The 20177-nt window shown below is 39.5% G+C and overlaps 2 protein-coding genes across 8 annotated transcripts in view; both read right to left on the minus strand.

Moving 5' to 3' along the window:
* Positions 1-1468: 1468 nt before the first annotated feature.
* On the minus strand, positions 1469-18346 carry LOC116035355 (myelin basic protein-like). Of its 7 annotated transcripts, XM_031278395.2 has the most exons (7): positions 18016-18344; positions 8848-8952; positions 8642-8668; positions 7633-7662; positions 5837-5920; positions 5679-5697; positions 1469-2840 (listed from the first exon to the last, which is right to left on the minus strand). In XM_031278395.2, exons 1-6 carry the CDS (start codon positions 18103-18105, stop codon positions 5695-5697), a joined length of 339 nt encoding a protein of 112 aa, XP_031134255.1. In that variant the 5' UTR covers positions 18106-18344; the 3' UTR covers positions 1469-2840; positions 5679-5694. The 7 variants fall into 7 exon arrangements, with proteins under 7 accessions (XP_031134255.1, XP_031134260.1, XP_031134261.1 ...); XM_031278400.2 differs by lacking the exon at positions 7633-7662 and having other exon boundaries at positions 18016-18346; XM_031278401.2 differs by lacking the exon at positions 7633-7662 and having other exon boundaries at positions 5837-5911; positions 18016-18345.
* Positions 18137-20177, minus strand: part of mbpb (myelin basic protein b) — a 57162-nt gene continuing 55121 nt past the window's right edge. The window contains exon 4 of the mRNA XM_031278393.2: positions 18137-18534. Coding sequence (XP_031134253.1) covers positions 18236-18534 — 299 coding nt within the window. The 3' untranslated portion in view covers positions 18137-18235. The remainder of the gene's footprint in view (positions 18535-20177) is intronic.

Below are 20177 nucleotides of genomic sequence, written 5' to 3' on the forward strand. Positions count from 1 at the left end.
ATTATGATTTTTATCATAATACATATTGATCCACATTTCATCCACATACTATAAGAAGACTTTTTCATCACTTTTTTCGACATACGTCATACTATGACTTTTTAATGGCTTGGTTTCCTTGTTTAGATTCCCAGTCTGGGCTGGGACTTGTTGTGTGGAGTTTGCATGTTCTTCCAGACTTTGTTTGACATACCATACTATGACTTTTTAATGGCTTTTTTGATCAGATCTAACTTCACTCCACATCTGAAAATATACCTTAGGTATGTATTAACGTTCTTCGAAATGTCGTGCTTTTTTCATAAAATGCACCATTTCTATAATATGAGAGCTTATCCACTGTAATAATACCAAGTTTTGGTGAGTAAATGTAAATATAACTTTGTCTAAAAGATGACTTCACATACAGTCAGGAGGTGAATAGCATGGCTAAGCATAAAGATTCAAAGTGAGGGGAAACGACTAGCCTGGCTTTGCACATAAAATCACCTTTTGCAAATTTCGAGCGACGCAGCTCGGGTGCCAGCACAAAGGATTCTGGCAAGAAAATGCAGAGAAATTTAGCAAAAGAAAGTTCAACTTGGCTCAACATTCGCGAGACAAAAACATACAAGCTCACACTTTGACATTGTAACATGAATGCTGCATTTCTACTGTTTATCTCACAACTGTCGCGATAAAAGATAAACATAATTACAGCCGTGATAACTTTCCAGGGTTATATATGTCATGTCTCAGTATTATAAACTGTGTGCTGTGTTTTAGCGTGTTCAAAGGCTTTAAACACATATGCTACTTAAACCCAGGCTTGGATCAAATTTAATGCAATCATGTCTATAAGTTTCACTGTGCTTATTTAGCAATAACATGTCAGTATACTGCATTTCCCTCTGATTCATGTTTCATTCATCATTACAAAACATGTTTTCAAACACCTTTTTTATTTAAAGGGAATACAAAAATGATGTTATGAGTTAAAAATAATTTCCTTTGTATGTTTTTATTCACAGCCAGCCATTGCATCTTTATCATTGCAAATTCATGTACTATGTGTGATTGTATTTGAGCCAGAATGGTGCTCTAGCTGCTTGCATGAAAAGGCTCAGAAAGCTCGGCATGAATAATGAACACCAAATAAGTAATGAATTCTTGCTTTGTAAAAGAAACAATGTCGTACATTTGCCTGTTGTGGTGATGTGACCTGACCCAATAACATCACGTCTCTCCCCTTCAGCTTTTTCAAAATGAATAATTTGCCGTTGGTGGCGCCACGCCAGACAAAACACACTACACAACGCAGAGAGAGTTGGTTTTATAATTTTTATTTTTTTATTCTCAGTTAAGTGGCTGGTCATTACACATACAATAATGAAAAGGGATCTTTACATTCATCCACAGGATCCATTCAGAAAAAAACAAACACCACACAGCACTCACGAGGCTCAAGCACACACAGTGGGAGAGATGCTTTTTTTTTAACACGTACAAGATGGATGTTTTGAACAGCACCAGTGGTAGTGCTGAGCTTTTTTTGTTGTTGAAAACTTGCAACTTACACATTCCCAAGAAACACCTTATAATGTGCCACTACAGAGTTAGTTACAGAGCACCTTTTTGAAATTGTGTTTGTGTTTTTTGAAATTATCCACAAAAAGGCAACACAGCACATTGTTTTGGTAGTCAGGAGGAAAGACACTTGTTGAGCGAGGAGTTTTGGAATTTAATTTACAGTATGCCTGCCGTGCATGAGATAGAGACAGCGAAGACGAAGGAGAAACCTAGACTACACTAAAGCGAAGAGGAAAGGTCTGTAAGCAACAACATCACCCTCCAAAGTCTGGCAGTTTTTAAAGGTGGAAAACAGTGCACTACAAAATTATTCAGTCATATATATGGAGAGGAAAATTAGTGCATACCATTATCTCATGGACTGAAAAAATAAATGATACATTAGAAATGACAAATTTATTTGTTTTCTTTGAGTGACTATTGCAGGAAATATGATTTAGAAGGTTTAGAAATGACATTTTTAACAAAAAATCCACAGCTAGCCTGAGGCCCTAATGACAAACATCACATTTATAACAGGACACTTAACTACAGCTAAGACACCAAGGTTGAATTAAAACACACTGTGACCAAATGGCTCTCATGACAATGTAAAATCTGTTAAACACAGGTTTATGTTTGGGTTCACAAAAAACGTTCTGAGGGAATGACAAAGACAGTGAGACAAGACAGAAAACCGCTCTTTTTAAAAACAGAAACAACCAAACAACCCGGCCTTTTCACCCAATCAGCAATCGGCAATGACGGTCAAGTCACTGGGACTCGCACCGGCCGTAATCCTTCACCTGCTCCAGGTGTGCTTCGGTTCAGCCACCTTTTTGTTAGAGGAACCATCGGAGACGTCCACAGAAACTCAAGCACGAGTACAGAGAGCCATTGCGGGGGGGGAGGGGGGGGGGTCATTCGGGCTCCACATGTGAGCGGCTTCGGGATCAATTTCAGCAAAAAGTTCACGCTAATGATGATGACTGCACAGACTCAGCACAACGCATGCAAGGGGGTGGTGGTGCGGGGGGGCAACAGATTGTGTCGCTATCTACCAGCCAAAGGGATGGGGAGGTAATAGGGGAGAAGAGGGATTTAGCGTACGTTAGAGTGTTATCAGAGGTGGAGGGGACGGTGAGTTTAGGGGGTGACAAGATTTCCTCCTTTTATTTTTTTCCTCTTTTTCAACACTTTAGCCCCGTGATCTTTAACATCCGCCCTCGTGCTGTTGGAAGGGGTTGTAGAGAGGGACTTCAGCGTTTGGCTGGAGAAGCACTCCTGCTTCCCTGTGGAACAGACAAGACACATGGGATGAATATGTGGAGGTGGCAGTCCATCAGGTCTAGTTTAGCATTCAAGGACTACTCTGGTGTTTTTTGTAGTCTAGCCCCTTTGGTCATTTCACTCAGTCTGCGATGGGAGTTTACACCTCGGTGGACAGTGTTTAAGCACTTAGGCAGAGAGCAGGTTGAGTAATTGTAGGCATTAAGTTGTCACAGAAAAATTCTTCACCATTGATGAAGGATATTATGGATCAGCTGTCTGGCTAACCTGTCACACCCTGTGACAAAAACAAAAATCTCTTAAGTATTTCGTCAGGCTTAACAGTTATTTCTTCAAGCCTGGGAGTTGTAGTCACATATGAGTAAATTAACTTATTTTCCAGCTTTTTAGCTGTTACAAGTTAAGCTACTGCCTAATAAGACTAGGGCTTAACATGGGAGAGGCAGAGTAGTCCTTTTATGTGAGAAATAAGCTGGTTAATATGTTGTGGGCAATGTTCAGACCTGCAATGATGCATAGTTATGGAAGCCGATAGAGAAAAAAAATCAAAATAAAAAAATCAATGAAACGTTAAGAATGATAGAAGGTAGAAATACTCATATTAAGTCAAGTTATGATTTAGTGAACATTTGACAAATAATTTAGGCTCAAAAAGTCAAACTTGTGACTCATAATTTTGACTTAATAAGTCAAAATGTTGACTGACTACATCACAATTTTGAATTAGAATCTCATATTTTTTGAATTATAATGAGTATTCTTATCTGTAGCATTCCTATGCATTTTCTTGGCAGAAATGGGCTTCCACTTGGCTGATGTTGCACGTCATTTTGTAAGCAGGTCTAAAATCGTTTTTGTTTTTTTCAATCTACGGAAAGGGGGTTATATAAGAGGAGGTTCCCACTGGATTTGTCCTCGAGTAAAGAGAACAACATAGTTGAACAGTTGAATAGGAAATCAGGTTCCCACAGTTAAATACATATTGCTTCACATATCCTGCAAATGTGTTTTATTTGTGGTCTAAGGGCATTAGATCCTTTCAGAGCTAAACCTCCCAGTTACTTAATTGTTCTTTGCCCCCAAAGTTTCAGATCAGACATCCTGTGTTTATCACAAAGCCGTCTCTGAGAATATGTTGCACTTTTTCCATCCCACTCTCTCATTCAGATGAAAACGTGGGAAGAGTAGAGGATTCTAAATGGCAGAAAGATTATACAAATGAGACAAATCTTGATGGATTGTTTAGGAAGATAATCCATATCGTGAGAAGCTTATTACTCCCTCCTCATAAAGCGAAGGCTGAGGGCTGAGCTTTTGTTCTAAGCTATTCTTAGAGCCATTCCAGATGAAATTCATTGTCTGTCGTGAAAAAGAAAAACTCAATATACAGAAACATGAATAGAAACAAAGCGTGGGACATTAATTAAAAGTCAATGTGGCTTTATGATCACTTCCATTTGGACTGTGAAGCCAGTTTGCGTACGGGGGAAACGGATTGTGATAGTGTGACGGCACCGAGTCAACACTAATTAGCTGTATCAGAAAGATTTAAAACGAGCGTCCCAGATGTTCGTCATCTCCAGAGCTGTTTACTCTCTTGTAAGTAAGTGACGACCAATTCAGCCACTACAGATGAGGATGCAGCCCTGGGGAAATTTGGATTTCTCTCCAGCTTCAGTAATTGCGAAACTAAGGAATCTAAGGTACAGTGAGAGAGGCTAGCTAATTAAAACCTGACAGGGGAAAACTGGCAGAGCATGAAAGCCGACACTCCTTTTTATGACATATGAAAACAAATCAACTAATAAGAAGCCTCTGTGGAAATTGAAGAGTCGGTAAAAACGGTATCAGATTGAATGTCCAGAAACTTTTCCACGTGAAAACTTCAGTTAACCGAGTCATACCAGGAGCACAGAGTCATGACTTCCATCTGTGCTCAGAGTAGGTTTGACATTTCAAAATGGGGTTATCAACCTGTTCAGTGCAGTTTTTTTCAAACTAGCCTATGTAATGGATTTTTGTCCATAAAGCCAATGACTCCAACTTGACCCTGTCTCACACACACACAAGTACATTTTTAACCGGGAACCCATTATTTCACCACCACCATGCCTGACTAACTTTGTGTTTACACTTTGAATTTAGTTTTCAGCAGTTTCAAACACATTCATACATTGATTTGAACCTGCCTGTGTATTAACAGTTGGTACATGCTTTATAGCATAGGCTACAGTAAAATCAACGAATGCAGGTTTAAATGAAGTGTTTGTAACATAAAGGACTACATTTTAACATGCATTCATTTTTACCACTTGGGGGCAGAACAACAAGCTGTAAACATATCTTAGTAAGTGCTTTATTACAAGCTATAAAATTGTAATAACGATGGCTTTTATTTAGATAATACATTACTGGCCATTGAAAGATAGCTTTTTCAGGTAGTCTATACTGTGTGTTTAATGATCAGTTTTATATTTTGCCAACATTTGTGCACAGTCCAAAGCACCTGAAGCACTCAGTCGTGCTTGGCAAGTGAATGATGATATTGCATAATACTGTTATATTATACATTATGCATAAGCAACCACTCCCTCCCTGTAAAGCAGTTACAGTATGTTAGCCATATAGCCCCACTGGAACTCTTTTCAGAACTGGATATACCATCTTCAGCATGATTATATCCACGCTAGCTTGTAGCATACACCATGATCAACCCTGTGTCTGAAAGCCTTTTATTATTCGACTGCTGCTGCAGAGGTAATGAGATTAGGATGTCTTCTCAGCATATCAATGTTTAACAAATGCGGAGTGAATCCCCCCAGTACGAATCAGTTACTCACTCCGCTGCTGATATCATCACTGAGGCAGAAAAGAGAACAGGGGCAAGAAAGTGGTTAGGGAGATATTTCTTTTTCTATGCAATTTTGCTTTCAGGAAGCAGAAGTAATGTAGAAAAGCTACTGGGAAATATATTGGAAAGTCTATGACAAGTTTTTACCATTTTGAAGATCCTAGTCAGGGAGCCTTTGCCGTCCCCTGCACTGGCCTTCTTGGCTTTAGCAGACTGTGACTTCTGGTCGCCCTGCCAGAGAGTGAAAAAAAAAGGAGTCAGTGTGTTAAAAGACCTTTTTACAGATAGACCCAGATTCCATTTTTAGAGAGTAAGGAGAGAAGAGACTATAAAACATAAGACCTTCTTCTCCGGGGGTGTGCTCGGGAGTGAGGGACCGATGTGTGCTCGACAAAAACTTGATATCAATTGCAATGCAATCCCATTTTGCCCTACTTTTTACAGTATTATTGTTTTGCATTTCTGGAAAAGTTTTCAACCAATCATTCCGTGTGAATTATGAAGCAGCAAAGTTTATGAATAGGATATGAATATATCAAAGGGAAAAATTTTCTGCTTGCATATTTTGTTGAGAAATTGAATCCATCAATGGGGAATTTCATTGCACAACATTTTCTTAATCTTCTGAAAACATAGACGCCTCTCACTTTTGCCCATATGACAATCATTTGTTACCTGCATAGCACAGTGACATGACATGCATATTCTAATCCGCTCTTGACGAGTGCTTTCAGTAAACTGGTGATTATTCACGTCCTTACACTGGGTGCAATGAACCAAATTGATTTTATTTTGGAAACATTTCAAGACTCTTGGATGAAATACCTTATATGGTTATAAAGCTTCATCCTTTCAAGTGGAGAAAAAAAAACAAAGTTGTGGATGTCCGATCAAATTTGCATGAACTACATGTACTGGTTTTAAGGTTCATTCCCTTAGAAAAACACTTAGGGACTGAATCATTTCAGTTAACGGAGGACTGAATCTTTTCTGTTTATAGAAATACCAAGGCCCTCGCCAGCATCATTGATATTGTCCCTGAACCCTTACTTGACTTACAAAAAAACTGCATCACCCTCCCAACATGTCCAAATAATATAAATGGGTGTGTGAAATTGGTCCTACATGTTTTATCCCATTTTGTTTTTAAACTACAATATCTTCATGGAACATCTAAAGTGTGCCAGTGCATGCACTAATAAAACCCAGATGCAGAAACAGAGCTGTTGTCCTCTGCATATGGCATAGTGCATCCTTATGAACCATGGCACAGGTGAAAGGTATCGTTTTGTTTTAACTATTTTTGTCACTAATAACTATATTGGAAAGGAAGGCTGAAATAAAATATAAGCTCAGGACAAGAAAAAATAAAACTTCTGCTTTTGACTTTCCTGCCTTCACCCCAAAGATTACATTCAAGCAAATCTTTTGTCCCCCTATACCGCCCAAACAATTTTCTGTCTCTTAGGAGAGTCTCCTTTGTCTGAGCACACACACACACACACTCAAACACACATGCATGAGGGCCCTAAATTAAGTGCTGATAGTGGTCGCCAAATGAAGCAGAACGAAGCCTCACTGCAGCCAGCCACTGGAGATTTTTTAAATGAAACTAGGCAAATGAAGAGCAAAATGATGTGTTGTGTGTGTGTGTTATCGTGAATATACAATACACGCACATGATATGGAAAGGTCAGGCTGCAAAGCTACAAAATGGGTATGATGTCTTTGAAAATGGACTTAAGTTGGAAGGAAATTAAAGCGTTATCACTGATGTATGGACAGATTACGACAGCTAAAATGGTTGATGGAGACTAAATGGAAATAGAGCCACAGGCGTCACACTCGAAGGCTGTTTGACAAGATGATCTCACTTGCTCCCTAGGTTTAATTAGGCATGATACGTCCGCGTTTTAGCTGTTTGTTTTTTGTAAACCACCTACCAGGCCCATCTTGGCTGCTAGTCCTCTCCACTGGATGTGTAGAGAAACAAGAGACAAGGAAAAGAGGTAAAAGGGAGAGGGGACAAATAGAAATGTGTGTCTTACTCAGCACAAAGGCAGGATGGGAAGGAGAGGAGGCAGATAGAAGGGTCCGTCCGGGGGGGAAATCACAGGGTCACAGGGTCACAGGGGGGCAGGAGCAGATGAGGAACAGAGGGAAGGGGAGCAGATACGTTGGGGCAAGGAGAGAGGAGCGAGGCAGATGCTCACATTGGAAAGAGCACAAATTTAGTGACATTCAGCAGCAACAAAGCCAAAGACATACAGCATGCAGAAAATAACGTAGAATAGAAATAGAATAATAATAAATAATAAAAAATAATAATAATAATAATAAAATAGAATACACCTCCAGTGAAAAGTTTAAAATGAATTGTGTTATAATAATTCAGAATAATGGCTGAATTTGTATGTTGCATGTGCGTTCGTCAAACTTCATCCAAATGTTGCTACTTTTGTGCACTTATGCATTCTATGTTTGCAAATTTGCAGTGCATGGGTTTCAACTGACATGGCCCACTACTTAATATTTACTAAAATCATATAAGGTCTAGTTACTGTCATCTACTTCCAATGTGATAAGAATTAGCTCTAGGGAAGTCCTTTATCTAATCTGATTGCAACACTGTGATCAAACTTTAGTGTGCAGTGGGATAGGTTAGGTCTTTCCTTAGAGAGTTTTAGTAATCTAAATCATGTCTCATATAATATTAATTATATATACTGTTTTCTACACATTTGAAGTGTTAGTATCACATCTCCACACACATCTCAGTGTTGTACATAATACAGTAATTACACTATAGGTACAATCCTTGACTGTCTCTTCCGAATGTATGTATAATGTATATATCTACTGGCAGTATTGACAATATTGGTCTAGTATTTTTGTATTTCACGTGTGAGTGTAAATTTGAACTTGAATAGTAGCAACATAAAGCAGACTCACCCTAGACTTGGGAGGGGCAGGGGACACCTGAAGAGGAGTTAATCACAGAAAGTAAAGAGATTTGACAGAGTTTGTGAGAGATCAGAGAAAGTAAAAGAGGAGCAAGGAGACAGACATGGAGGGAGCACTGGAAGAAACAGGGATGGTGGCAAACAGACTTCTACTCCTAGATACTGTATGAAAGGTGTATTATTTGTATTACTTACGATCGTGCGGAAGAAGTGGACCACAGCGTTCTCTGCTCCGCGCTTACGTGGGGCAGCCGCAGAGGCTTTCTGAGGGCCTGGAGAGAGAGCACCTCGGAAAGATCCCTGGGAAGGAAAAGAGAAAAGGAAAGAAAGGAATAATTGCCCTACATGTTAAATACATGTATGCTTATGCACTAAATGACTTGACCTTAAACTCTCGAGAGTTAGATGCTCAAATACAGTTTCACAAGGATTTTCTGAAAACCGTAATAATAAATGCAAGATTAATAGTTGAAGATAGCACTTAAATTCTTAAGAAAAAAGGTGAACCCTTCTCTTGGGATTACATGAGTGAATACATTCTGTAGGTTGTCCTCTTGCTTGTCTCACTTACCTGTTGAATGATGAGAACAAAAACACCAAATTATTATTTTTTTTAATATTGTTGACAATTTACAAAAACATAGCCATAGCACCAAAGGTGTTGGCTGATGGGTGACAGCCGCAGCTCAAAATCGTAGCGTAAACAGGGTGACTTACCTGAAATACGATTAATAATTTATTTTGAATCTAATTTTGAATGAATCTGTAGGTTATTATGTAGCATGAGTATATATGTAGGTATGAATATGTATATATGTAGCTTAGGTCATTGTTATATATAATGCATGTGGCCTACCATCACTCAAGACAATGGATGCTAGTTTTGGCACAAATGGTGATTTAATATCTGTATCACAGAATGCTGCAATATACAAAAAAACTTGTTCACATTGAATTCATATATAAACAGGACAGATTTCCTGTTTGGTATTGTTTTTTTTGAAGATGTAGGGATAATTTTGGGTGAATTTAAATATGAATATGAATGTACATCTAAGCCATGCTCAGAAACTTGATTCATTTGAATGTTTTTTCCATTGGAAATTGACATCTGGAACATCTGCTTCAACACCTGTATATTTCTTACATACCTATTCTGCTGTATTAAGGTGGGAAAGTTTTTACCCTTAAAACCTGCTGCATAGTCAGACGTGTCTGGTGAGTTGCAGAAACCCTGAATATGAATATATTTTAATCAGCGCTGCTTAGTCTTCTTAGTGAAACGTCTCTTGATGACTTCCATTCAGCCACAGATAGTCATTCAATCAGCAGCATTATTATCAGTCTCACGTCACCGACAACTCCCACCTCATTAATCCTTATCCCAACCTGGCAACAACCTTTGGCCTCAAGTCATTCAAAACAAATTAAAGTGGAATGAGCTGTTGAGGAACGCCAGACTTGATCTCAGCAAAGAAGACTAATTATCATCCCAAAGAACAAATCAATGCAGCCAAGTTCTTCAAAGTCAGACTTTACAAAGAGTATGTCAAGAAGACTCTTCTAATACGGTTGATATCCTCTGACTTTTAGGCCTGAGAAAAAACACGGGTACATTAATCCTCTGTTAAGTTATGCAAACAGCACAGACACGTAAAAGGTGAACAGCATAATTCCTCTAATACCGAATGCCATCAACAACCTGCAGAAAAAAACAAACTGATTTCCACCCACTCTGTATGTTCAGTCTTTTCAGTTAATGCTTCCTTGTTCATCCCTTTCTCTGACCCCATTAATGTAACAGGAACGTGTGTGTGTGTGTGTGTGTGTGTGTGTGGGAGCTGTTGATGATTCACATCCATCTTACATCAAAGAACCATAATGTAACCAAAGGGGGGGGGGGGGACTCCACCATGCCACTACCATTTACACAATATGATAGATGTGCTGTTAGATTATATGTCACATTTACTGTCTTTTATGGCTTTTGTGAAAATGGACCAACCAACAATTAGATCAAAACAGTGTAGGGGGAAAATAAAAGGTTTCTACCTGGGGCACAATCTGCCCAAATGGATATCTAGACAATGTAAAGAGAAGGTTTGTTCCATTTGGAGAAAAAAAACAACAGTACAGTGTGTATAAAAAAAAAAACACTATTTCAACTATTTGAATAGGAGCAAATCTAGCCTGTTGTTGCCTTCAGCATGTGTATTCCAGCTCTGTTAGCTCCCCCCTCTGCTTAAATTTTCAATAGTGACCCCTTAATGATGTCCTCTTGAATAAGTGTGTGTCTCTTTGTGTGTCTTGTTTCTGTCATGTTGTAAACGTGGGCAGAAATGAAAAGGGAGGGGAGAAAATAGAACATCTTTTTGTGGCTGCTGCTGCTCTTTTGTTTGGGAAAAGGAAGAGATGGGAGAGGAAATAGCAGATCAAAAAAAATGCTGTATGAATCCTGCTACCAAATAACTGCTCTCATGAGGATGGATCATTTCATGCATCTACAGTAAATGCAAATGATGTTTCCATTAACTCCTGGCATGCTGTTCATGATGATGGAGACATTTAAATCTTGAGTAGTGACACTGAGGCATTCGTCCAAGTCTGAGCTGCTATTAAGAGACATTTTATGCTGCTAAAAGTAAAAAAAAGAAAAAAAAGAAAAGTGAATTAAAAGTTGTTTTGGTAAATGTTGAGGATATTATGCCTCCGCTGTTCAGCTTTTCAAACTTCCTCTCAAACTTTCTATTCAGTAGTATCTTTAGAAAGACCAAGGTTGCAATCATTGATCCCTGTTTGATGTCTGAAGAGGTTCAGCTGTGTGTAGGTGTGTGTGTGTGTGTGTCATGAGAGAGAGAGAGAGAGAGAGAGAGAGAGAGAGAGAAAAGAGAGACACACAAAGAGAGAGACAAATAGCTCATCTGCCAATTTACAAACAGTTTGTATCGTGACACTTTTCCATTGGATTTCCAGTTGATGGTTTTTGATTTTCTGTTTTTGGTACTCATGCTAAGCTATTTAGTTCTTATTCGTATCATTTTACCAAGAAATATTTATTGCGAATAAATTAATAGTTGGTTCCTGGATTTCCTGAAGTTACTATAGGTTGAATTAAAGTTACCCACTGTTAGCATTCCATTGACTGCCATTCATTTTGACGTCACTTTGACAGTGAATAACTTTACATCTGAAGCGTTTAAAGACTTTATTTGTCCATTGTTTATTTCTAAAGAAACACGACAATGTATAAAAGGCTCCATTACCTTGTATCTCACGTTATGGCTCCGTAGTAGACGTTTTTGTAAAAATAGGCTAACGATTGTGTCATAACCAAGCGACTTACTGTCGCATAGTAGAGGAATTACCGTATAGTACAGGAGAAGCTCGCAGGCAGTTTTGACTCACATTAGCGGTTTAAGTTTAATCACTGTTAACTAGCATTTTAGTTAGCAATAATTAGCCTGTGCCTGTGTTATCTCCTTACATATACCTACGCTCTCCGTCTCTGCAAAATTGGGAATGACTGAGATTTCTCTTGGCACAGCTACCAGAAGACTTACAACTTTCAGACAGGTTGCTCGCGTCACATCTACGTCGTCTCTCTCAGTTGGAGGCTGCGCAGTAACGCTTGGCGCTCACAGGAAAAGTGCTTCTAATATCCTTCACTGGTCTCCGTCCAGAGCAACGGGATCTGTTGGTCCAGTTTATATACTGTCTATGGGGGAAACAGCTAGCTGGCTCTGTCCAAAGGTAAAAAAAAAAGAAAAGAAAAAAGACAAGAGTCTGCAGCCATGCTAGCGTCTCTGTGAGGCTGTACTTAGACACAGCCGTGCTTTGAGCTAAATGCTAATGCGCATATGGCAACATGTTCACAGTGATGACTCTAACATGTTGATGTTTAGCAGGTAGAATGTTTACCGTGTTAACTGTGCTAGCATGCTAATATTTTTTAATTAGCGCAATGTACAACCGAGGCTGATGGGAATGCCACTGCAGGTAGGCCTGTGCTACATTTTTGATGGTGTGTTACATGAAAAGTAAGGGGATCACTACTGATTACAATTGATCCTGTTGGGAACATGATTGTACCACATTTCATGAAAATCTATCCTACATTTCACTCATAACCACAAACGTAGACTTCATGGCGTGGCTACAGAAAGAAAAAATTATCCTTTGGGGATCATTCACACTTACACGTATAAAATCCCATGCCAATCCATCCAATAGGGTAGTTGATGAGATCTTTCAGTCTGGGCCAAAGAGCTAGAGCGATCGACTGACTAACATTGCCATCCCTACAGCCAGATGGTTAGCTCAAAGTCAGTCTACAACCCTGAAGCTCATAAAGTTAATATGTTATATCTTGTTTGTTAAATTCATCTAAAACATGATAATAAGTGAGCCAGGCTAGCTGTTTCCCCGTTTCTAGTCTTTATGACTAATCTAAACCAAGCATCTCCTGGCTCCAGCTTCATAATAATCAGATTAGCCATGAGGGTGGTATTAATTTTGTCATCTAACTCTCTGCAATAAAGTGATTAAGCGCTTTCCAAAATGTTGAACTGCTGATTTGTATATTTGACAGTAAGCTCAGTAAGCTGGGCAGCTCTTGTTTCTGCTGTCGCTCATACAGTGTATTCCAGATGGGTGAAAAGAGGAAAGTGAGAAATCAGGATTCAGGACACAGATTGAGCTACAAGGTCCCAGTGCCCTGTAGATTTTAATAAAGAGCAGGCTAATGATCACAACTGCCTCCTCCGAGGTTAGGGGTTACAGCCTGGCCAGGAATCTTGTTTAATAATTTATCCTGAGCAGAGGGAATGACTTGGAGATTCTTCCTCATTGGTGAGTATCTTCATGGATCATTATTATAAAACATACCAACTAGCTTCACTCAAATTCACACTGTCCAAATTAGAAACTTGCATTTAACATTTATCAAGAATTGCGTTGAGATATCTGCAGCTCATTTTCAAGAAACCAGGTATCTTTGTGCACCCTGCAGCACTCTTTGACATTAAGTAATTTCCTCACAATCTGCCCCGTAGTGTCACACTGTAAGAGTTATAATTACATTCAACTTTCACATTTTTTTTTCTTTTTTTTTTTCTGCCATGTATTTGCACTCTTTCAGATTAATGAACAGAGGGAGCGCGGGCCAATCGATCTGGCTGACAAACCCAGCAGTTTGTCTGCTGGTGGGGATACACAAACATGGCAGCCGCAGCTCGCTGTTCCCCTCGGAAGGCAATCAGGCCTTGTGACTCGCAAGATCAATGGCAAATAAAAAGGAGGCTAACCAAGCCATAATCTGTGCTGCAAAAACAAAAAAATATATTTTCTTAGGGAAGGCACAGAAATTATTAGGGAGGAGGGGAGTTTAGAAAAAGGGGAGGGTGATGTATCTTTACTTTTTGCTGTAGGGAAGGCAGTCTGTTTGCAATCATTTTGGCAACTGCAAAAAATATACAATAATGCTGGAGAGGGCCGTCCTTAAAAAAAAAAAAAAAAAAAAAAAAAGTTATGTTTAGCAACCCCAAATCATTTTCACACAGTCCATAAAGTCTAATTTGGTTACATGCATTTGCTAAGTAGCACATAACCAAATCCTACAAATGAAATGCTTGAGCAATATTTGCGCATTTAATTTCTTTTTTCATGTGTGACCGATAAAGCGGTCCTGCTGTAAATTCTGCAGTATCAATCATTTGCAGCTTGTGTTTAAATGAATACGCATGTCTGTCCAAAATCCTAGACAGCGTTTGTTTTCATTGTGCGATCATTTCCTGTGCAAGGTAGCACTTGTTTCTTGGTCCATCTAACCAAGGGAATACAAACACACGTTTTACCATCTTAAATAGAAATCCAAAGGTTACCTTTTGTATTCCTCATGAACATGCTGCTGTTCAATCTATTTCAATTTACGCACATCTCCAGGAAGCAAGAACAACCAGCTTGTGGTGGACAAACTATAGAGTGAGAGGTGTTTTATTCTCTCTTCTATCCATTTCATCTTCAGGCTCACACAAACAAGTCAAGCCAGTCATCCATTTCTCAGTACTGTCAGAGTGGAGATAACCAGTAGCTCTGCTTTCCATTAAACCTTCTGATAATTTATTTGGTTTTGCAGTATGTTCATATGATTGATTGACTGAACTCTGGAATATATGAATCAGTCTTGGAGACTTTAATCCTAAAGGCTGAGACTGCAGAGGAACCAAAGCTCGCTGAATAAATGCTTTCAAGTTTCCCTCATTCTTTGTCGCTTGCGGCTATTCTAAGAAAGAGGAATTGCAACGCCCCTTCAGAGTGGCTGGATGTTGTTAGCAGAGCAGTTAAAACAATGTATGATGCTGCTTTTAGAACAGAACAAGAACCAAACGAGAGACATCGAGCATTAAAACAAAACAAAGAGAGCGCTGTGGGTGTTGTTAAAGAGTTTTAATCAAGCAATAATCCAAAAAGCTGAGAACAGGATTGGGTTAGGAACAGGTCACCGGTCACAACAGTTCACAACAGATACAAACGCTTACAAGTATCCAGTGCAAAAGTTGAAGGCGTTACAAAGCAGGGATCAGCAGCGATCCACTGCTGGACACATGAACCTGAGGTGAGCAGACTGATGTGAGGGGGGGGGGCACCGCTGACACCCCCCCCCCCTCTTCATCCAAGACACTGGGGTTAGAGAACAGTATTACTTTTGGTTATGACTGTGAGCTGCTGAAGCCTGATTCCTTTACAGTAATTACTCTTGTGTTGCATTATATGACTGATTCTGTCTGCCATTTAACAAATTAATATGCAAATTACAAATATTCTCTCGCTTTTTTTTTTTTTTAAGAGTCTACATTTTTTTGCTTGATTAGCTAATGTTCATGCAAAGTTAATTTCCACCCCAATTAGCACATCATTATGCCTGTAATTTGAAATGATCAAACATCCATTAGCATTTAAATGCAGATTTCCTGCAAGGGTTTCATGTCCTTAGACTGGAGTTTTGGCGACATCTCAACAATTTATGAAATGCTGTCTTAACATTTTGTCTCGGGCTTGGATTAAAAGTTATGTAAATGAGTCAGACAAAAGGACATGAAAAGCACAAGGGATCAGTTTTGTAAAATGTCTCCACACCTGCCACATGTTAAAACAATTCAGCATTACTCAAATAAGCATGCATATTGAAGATGCAACAGAAAACACAGACACAATCTTTCCCTAAGAATACTGTAGCCTACAAGTCAAAGTGTACATTAAGAGCGTCTGTAGAGAATCTGTGCACGCAGACAGGCAGGGTGGATCAGAAATTAAGTGGAAACATATCTGTCTCCATGATGAATACTTGCTGGAAAAATATGTTTGCAGCAGAAAGTTTTGCTAGAGGCAACGGAGGTGGGGCGGACCTGTCTAACACTCATCATTTGAAGGCAAACCCTTGGTGAACACATAAATACATATTTGTACAACTTTGTTTTGAGCAAATCCGTCATCAATATGGAGAAAAATGTACAATTATATGGGATAAAGAATAAGAAAATCAAAAGAAATACTGCAGCTAAGTGGTCACTAGCCTAATGTTGAATGAAAGCTTCACACTTTGTTCTGGTGACATTTTTCCCTGAACACTTCATTGGTTACATTTTACAAACACAAACCACTATCTGATCAGCAGGTTAAAGCACAGATTTGTAGCATACAGTATATTATATATATATATATAAACTATTTTGTTATCCTGAATCCTACACCAAACACCTTCAAATAGTTGACATAAGGCGTGGGGGGAAATGCATATTCTCATGGTGTTGTTATTTATTTGCTATTGCCCTGCCAAACCTGCTGATTAGCGCTTTGCAGGTTTAGAAAAGCTGGATAGAAAAAAAAAATATATATATATATTTTGTCCACAGGCTTTAGTTTGCTGTACCGTAGCTCTCCTTTCAAGCCGTCGTCAGTAATGTCCATGTTTTAAGACAGCAGTCACAATGAGCAGGCTCATGATGGAACATACATAGCAAGGGTTCCATTTCCACTTTCTGAGAGCACTACAAGAGGCTTTGGGATTTAGCTTCAGCATGTCGCGGTAGTGTTGTCAGGATAACCAAAATTTCAATCCTCAACATTTTTTTTTTTAACCACATTTGGTGCAGAAGATGAAAGTCAATTTCATCGCCCCCTCCAGAGGGCATCACTGAGTGCACAGACTGAAAAGGAGTGGAACCAGTGGAGCTGCAGTGTGGTTCTTAATGGCTGTGGCAACAGTTCCAAGCAGCCCACCCTGTCTGGAAGTGGGTCCCAGTCTGTCTAAACCCATGAACAAACTGGTGCCTCAGGTACAAATGGAACTTTCCATACCACAGCAAAGATGGACACTAAACCAACATAAAAAAACGTCTTCTTTTCAACAAAGTAGCCCTGATCAGTACGTTTTTACAAATTACTAATGGTCAAAATTATGGTATCCTGACAACACTATACAAAGTCATTAAAAAGCAATGCAGGCTCAAATGCCTCATAATCCCTTGTCTGCAACACAGATACGCCTGTTCTTACTTTATAGAATGCTCCTGTATATATTCCCAAACAGGGGATGATAATATGCTCCTACTCTAATACACATCACTGTATGTTAATATACATCTTATATCTCTTTGATCATTTATAGCATAATGTGATCGTTAACATTAAAAGTGACTTAGCTGACTGCTGAACCGTGCAAGCAGTGGTAAAGTACCTCCCTGTGGCTGACAAAAATGAACCTAGAGACAGAGACATCCAGGAGATCAACTCTCTACAAAAGGAGCTGTATGAACTCTCTCTGCAGAGTAGCTAATGCCTTTACAAAATCCAAAATAATGTACATCATTATCATTCTCAGTTTGACATTCTAATGAAAAAAACTGCATACTGGCAGCAAACAATTCCACCAAATCACACCAACAACAGATATATTACATTTAACTGAAGAGAACAGAAAATGCTACTAATGTCAGTACCATTCAAATAAAAGAAAGAAAACACGGAACGATATAGAAATGTAGCCTTAAATGATTCACAAATCAGAACTCTTTGTAATAAAAAAAAAAAAAAAATTGAAAATCAAACAAACCCCACCCAAAGTCATTATCAAGCGTTGATTCATAACCTATAAGCCAGTTAATGTGAATCAGAGGACAATGACTTGGTTCACCAATAAAAACAACAGTAAAACCAAGCACACAAATTTATATGACAAGTATGTCCCAACGGACAAGATCTGTTAAAGAATCAGAAGTAAAAAGTGGTTTTGGGAGTAAATCAGCAGACTAAACAAATACATGAGAAGTGTCGAGTTTTCACCCTCGACTCTCCCTGCTTCCTCACCTTGCTCTTCCTCTTCTTGTCCCCTTCAAAGAACTTTCCAATCTGATCCAGGAGGCCGGGGGTCTTCTTCTTGCTGCCTGCGGATGCCATGGCTGTAGTAGTGGTTGGTAGTATATTTGTATTTGTCAAACGTGGGGCTCTTGTCTCTCTCGTATATCAGAGAGTGAAAAACAGAGGAGGGAAAAGAGAAAGAGGGAGGGATGGGAAAAATGAAGCTATCCTAGTCTAGGTCCTGTTCGGCACTCTCCGACCCGCACTCTGAAGCCGCTCCGCTGTGTTCCTGGATGGTCTGCAGTTCGTCCGATTCGGAGGGTCGCTCTTTGAAGGTGTTGTCCTCTCGGCCCGGGGCATCTCGGGAGAAGAGGCGGACCAGGTGGGGGCGTGGCGTGGCGGCGTCAGGGTCAGCTGTGCTGGCGTGGGGCCAGGGCTGGTGGGGGCCCTCAGCGCCCGTGGAGTCAGTCACCGCCGGCTTCTCCGAGACGCAGCCATTGTTCTGGTTCACATCTGCCTCACCCAGGCCTGCGCAGAAAAAAAACAAGGGTCATCTATGGGCTCGGGCCTGCATGGCACACAACAAACCGCAGCAGCACAATGGGCTCTTTTGACCAGGCCGTGCCCTCCCTGCTGCAGCAGGGAACCGCACAGCTAACATTTTCACATTTCAACTGGGACAAACCTTACCTGCCCAACAGGAAAAGGTAGAAATGTGAGATTTAAAAAAAAAAAAAAAAAAAAAAAGCTAGAAATGTGATAATTAAAAATATGAGCAACTGAAAAGTGTTAACTGAGTTGATAAGTACCGCTTTATCTCCGAGGGCCCTTTCACCACCATCTGTTTTCACACTTTTGAAGTCAAAACAATGTGGCAGGTGTGCTCACGGTTCCCAGCTTAATTTGACTGGAGCGCAATGCAGTAGAGTGCTTGCACATAGTCTTGATTTGTTACAGTAACAATTAAAATAGGGTTTTACACAATTTTACAAGAGAAGCTTCTTAAAAAGGGCATTGGAATAAACTGAAACCTGGCTGACTCAACCCTGTGCAGTACATCAGGTCTCCTCTCCCTACATTATCACGGCTCATTTTTCAGTTCACACGTGAAAAAAAAACTGTGTTTCACCGTAATAGTTCCAGTGAGATGGAAATACAGCTGCTTCTCTAATGTCCACTTTGACAGCTATCCATTAAGTTAGCCAGCTCCCACAGCAGAGGACATCCAGTGCATTCCTGCCTCCAAAACAATATACACACTGTACTGATGGCAGAAATGTTGTAGCACTACACCAGAGAATCTGCATGCTAATATTGGCTGGAACAGTGGCCTGTTGTCCGAGCTGCATAGTTATTACAGAGAAACAATGGTTCCAGTGTCACTAAAATAACTCCTATAAGTATGGATTTTCAACCCAATGCACGGTGATACTTATCTGATTTGGGGCCTGAGCGCCACAAGGCCGCTGTCTCTGGGTGCAGAGCTGCAATGTAGACGTTTATGATATCTTACAGTTTTAGATGGAATTACTTCTAAAAAAAAAAAAAAAAATCTGTAGCAGCAACACCAGCACATAATCTCTCAATATATGGTCTGACTAGCAGATTTCCAAGTCATGTATCAAAATAAATGTGAATAAGAGTAGATTTAAATATGACTCGGTTTGTGAGATAAGATAAGATAAAGCTTTATTAATCCCCAGAGGGAAATTCAGGTGTCATAGCAGCAACAGCAATGACAATGGAACACAGCAGAGGTACAGATAAACGGTATAGAAAACAGTATGAAGTACCAAAAAAAAATAAATAAAGATAAAAGTAAAACATTGAGAAGTTGGCCCAAGATATCTATAACATATGTACAGTATGTCAATAGGCTAAATATGTACATATGTACAGTCTATCAATAACTTTTCTATCTATCATTCTCTGTCCATCCATAGATATGAATGTACAGTACATATGGGATATGGGATAGGATTCAGCAGTTAAACGTCCAAGAACAGAATGTAGACAATCAGATTAACTATTTCTTTAAGGAAAGGAGCCCTGAGGAGCCTTTATCTGTCACACACACACACACACACATCACTGCTCCATATAAAAGTCACGGTTACTACACCTTTGTCAAAACAATGGTTATGGAAACAGTTCAACTTGGGTCTTGCCGT

The sequence above is a fragment of the Sander lucioperca genome, chromosome 10 (genome assembly GCF_008315115.2).
Source record: "Sander lucioperca isolate FBNREF2018 chromosome 10, SLUC_FBN_1.2, whole genome shotgun sequence".
Classification (NCBI taxonomy): Eukaryota; Metazoa; Chordata; class Actinopteri; order Perciformes; family Percidae; genus Sander; species Sander lucioperca.

Excerpts from the sequence above, each read along its gene's own strand:
- LOC116035355 (XM_031278394.2), bottom strand. The coding sequence starts at position 18,105 with ATGGCATCCGCAGGCAGCAAGAAGAAGACCCCCGGCCTCCTGGATCAG. Across the intron at positions 8,953-18,015 it reads ACAAGAAGAGGAAGAGCAAG|GGATCTTTCCGAGGTGCTCT; the intron begins GTGAGGAAGCAG and ends TTTCCTTCCCAG. Across the intron at positions 2,841-5,836 it reads TGACTAGGATCTTCAAAATG|GGAAGCAGGAGTGCTTCTCC; the intron begins GTAAAAACTTGT and ends TCTGTTCCACAG.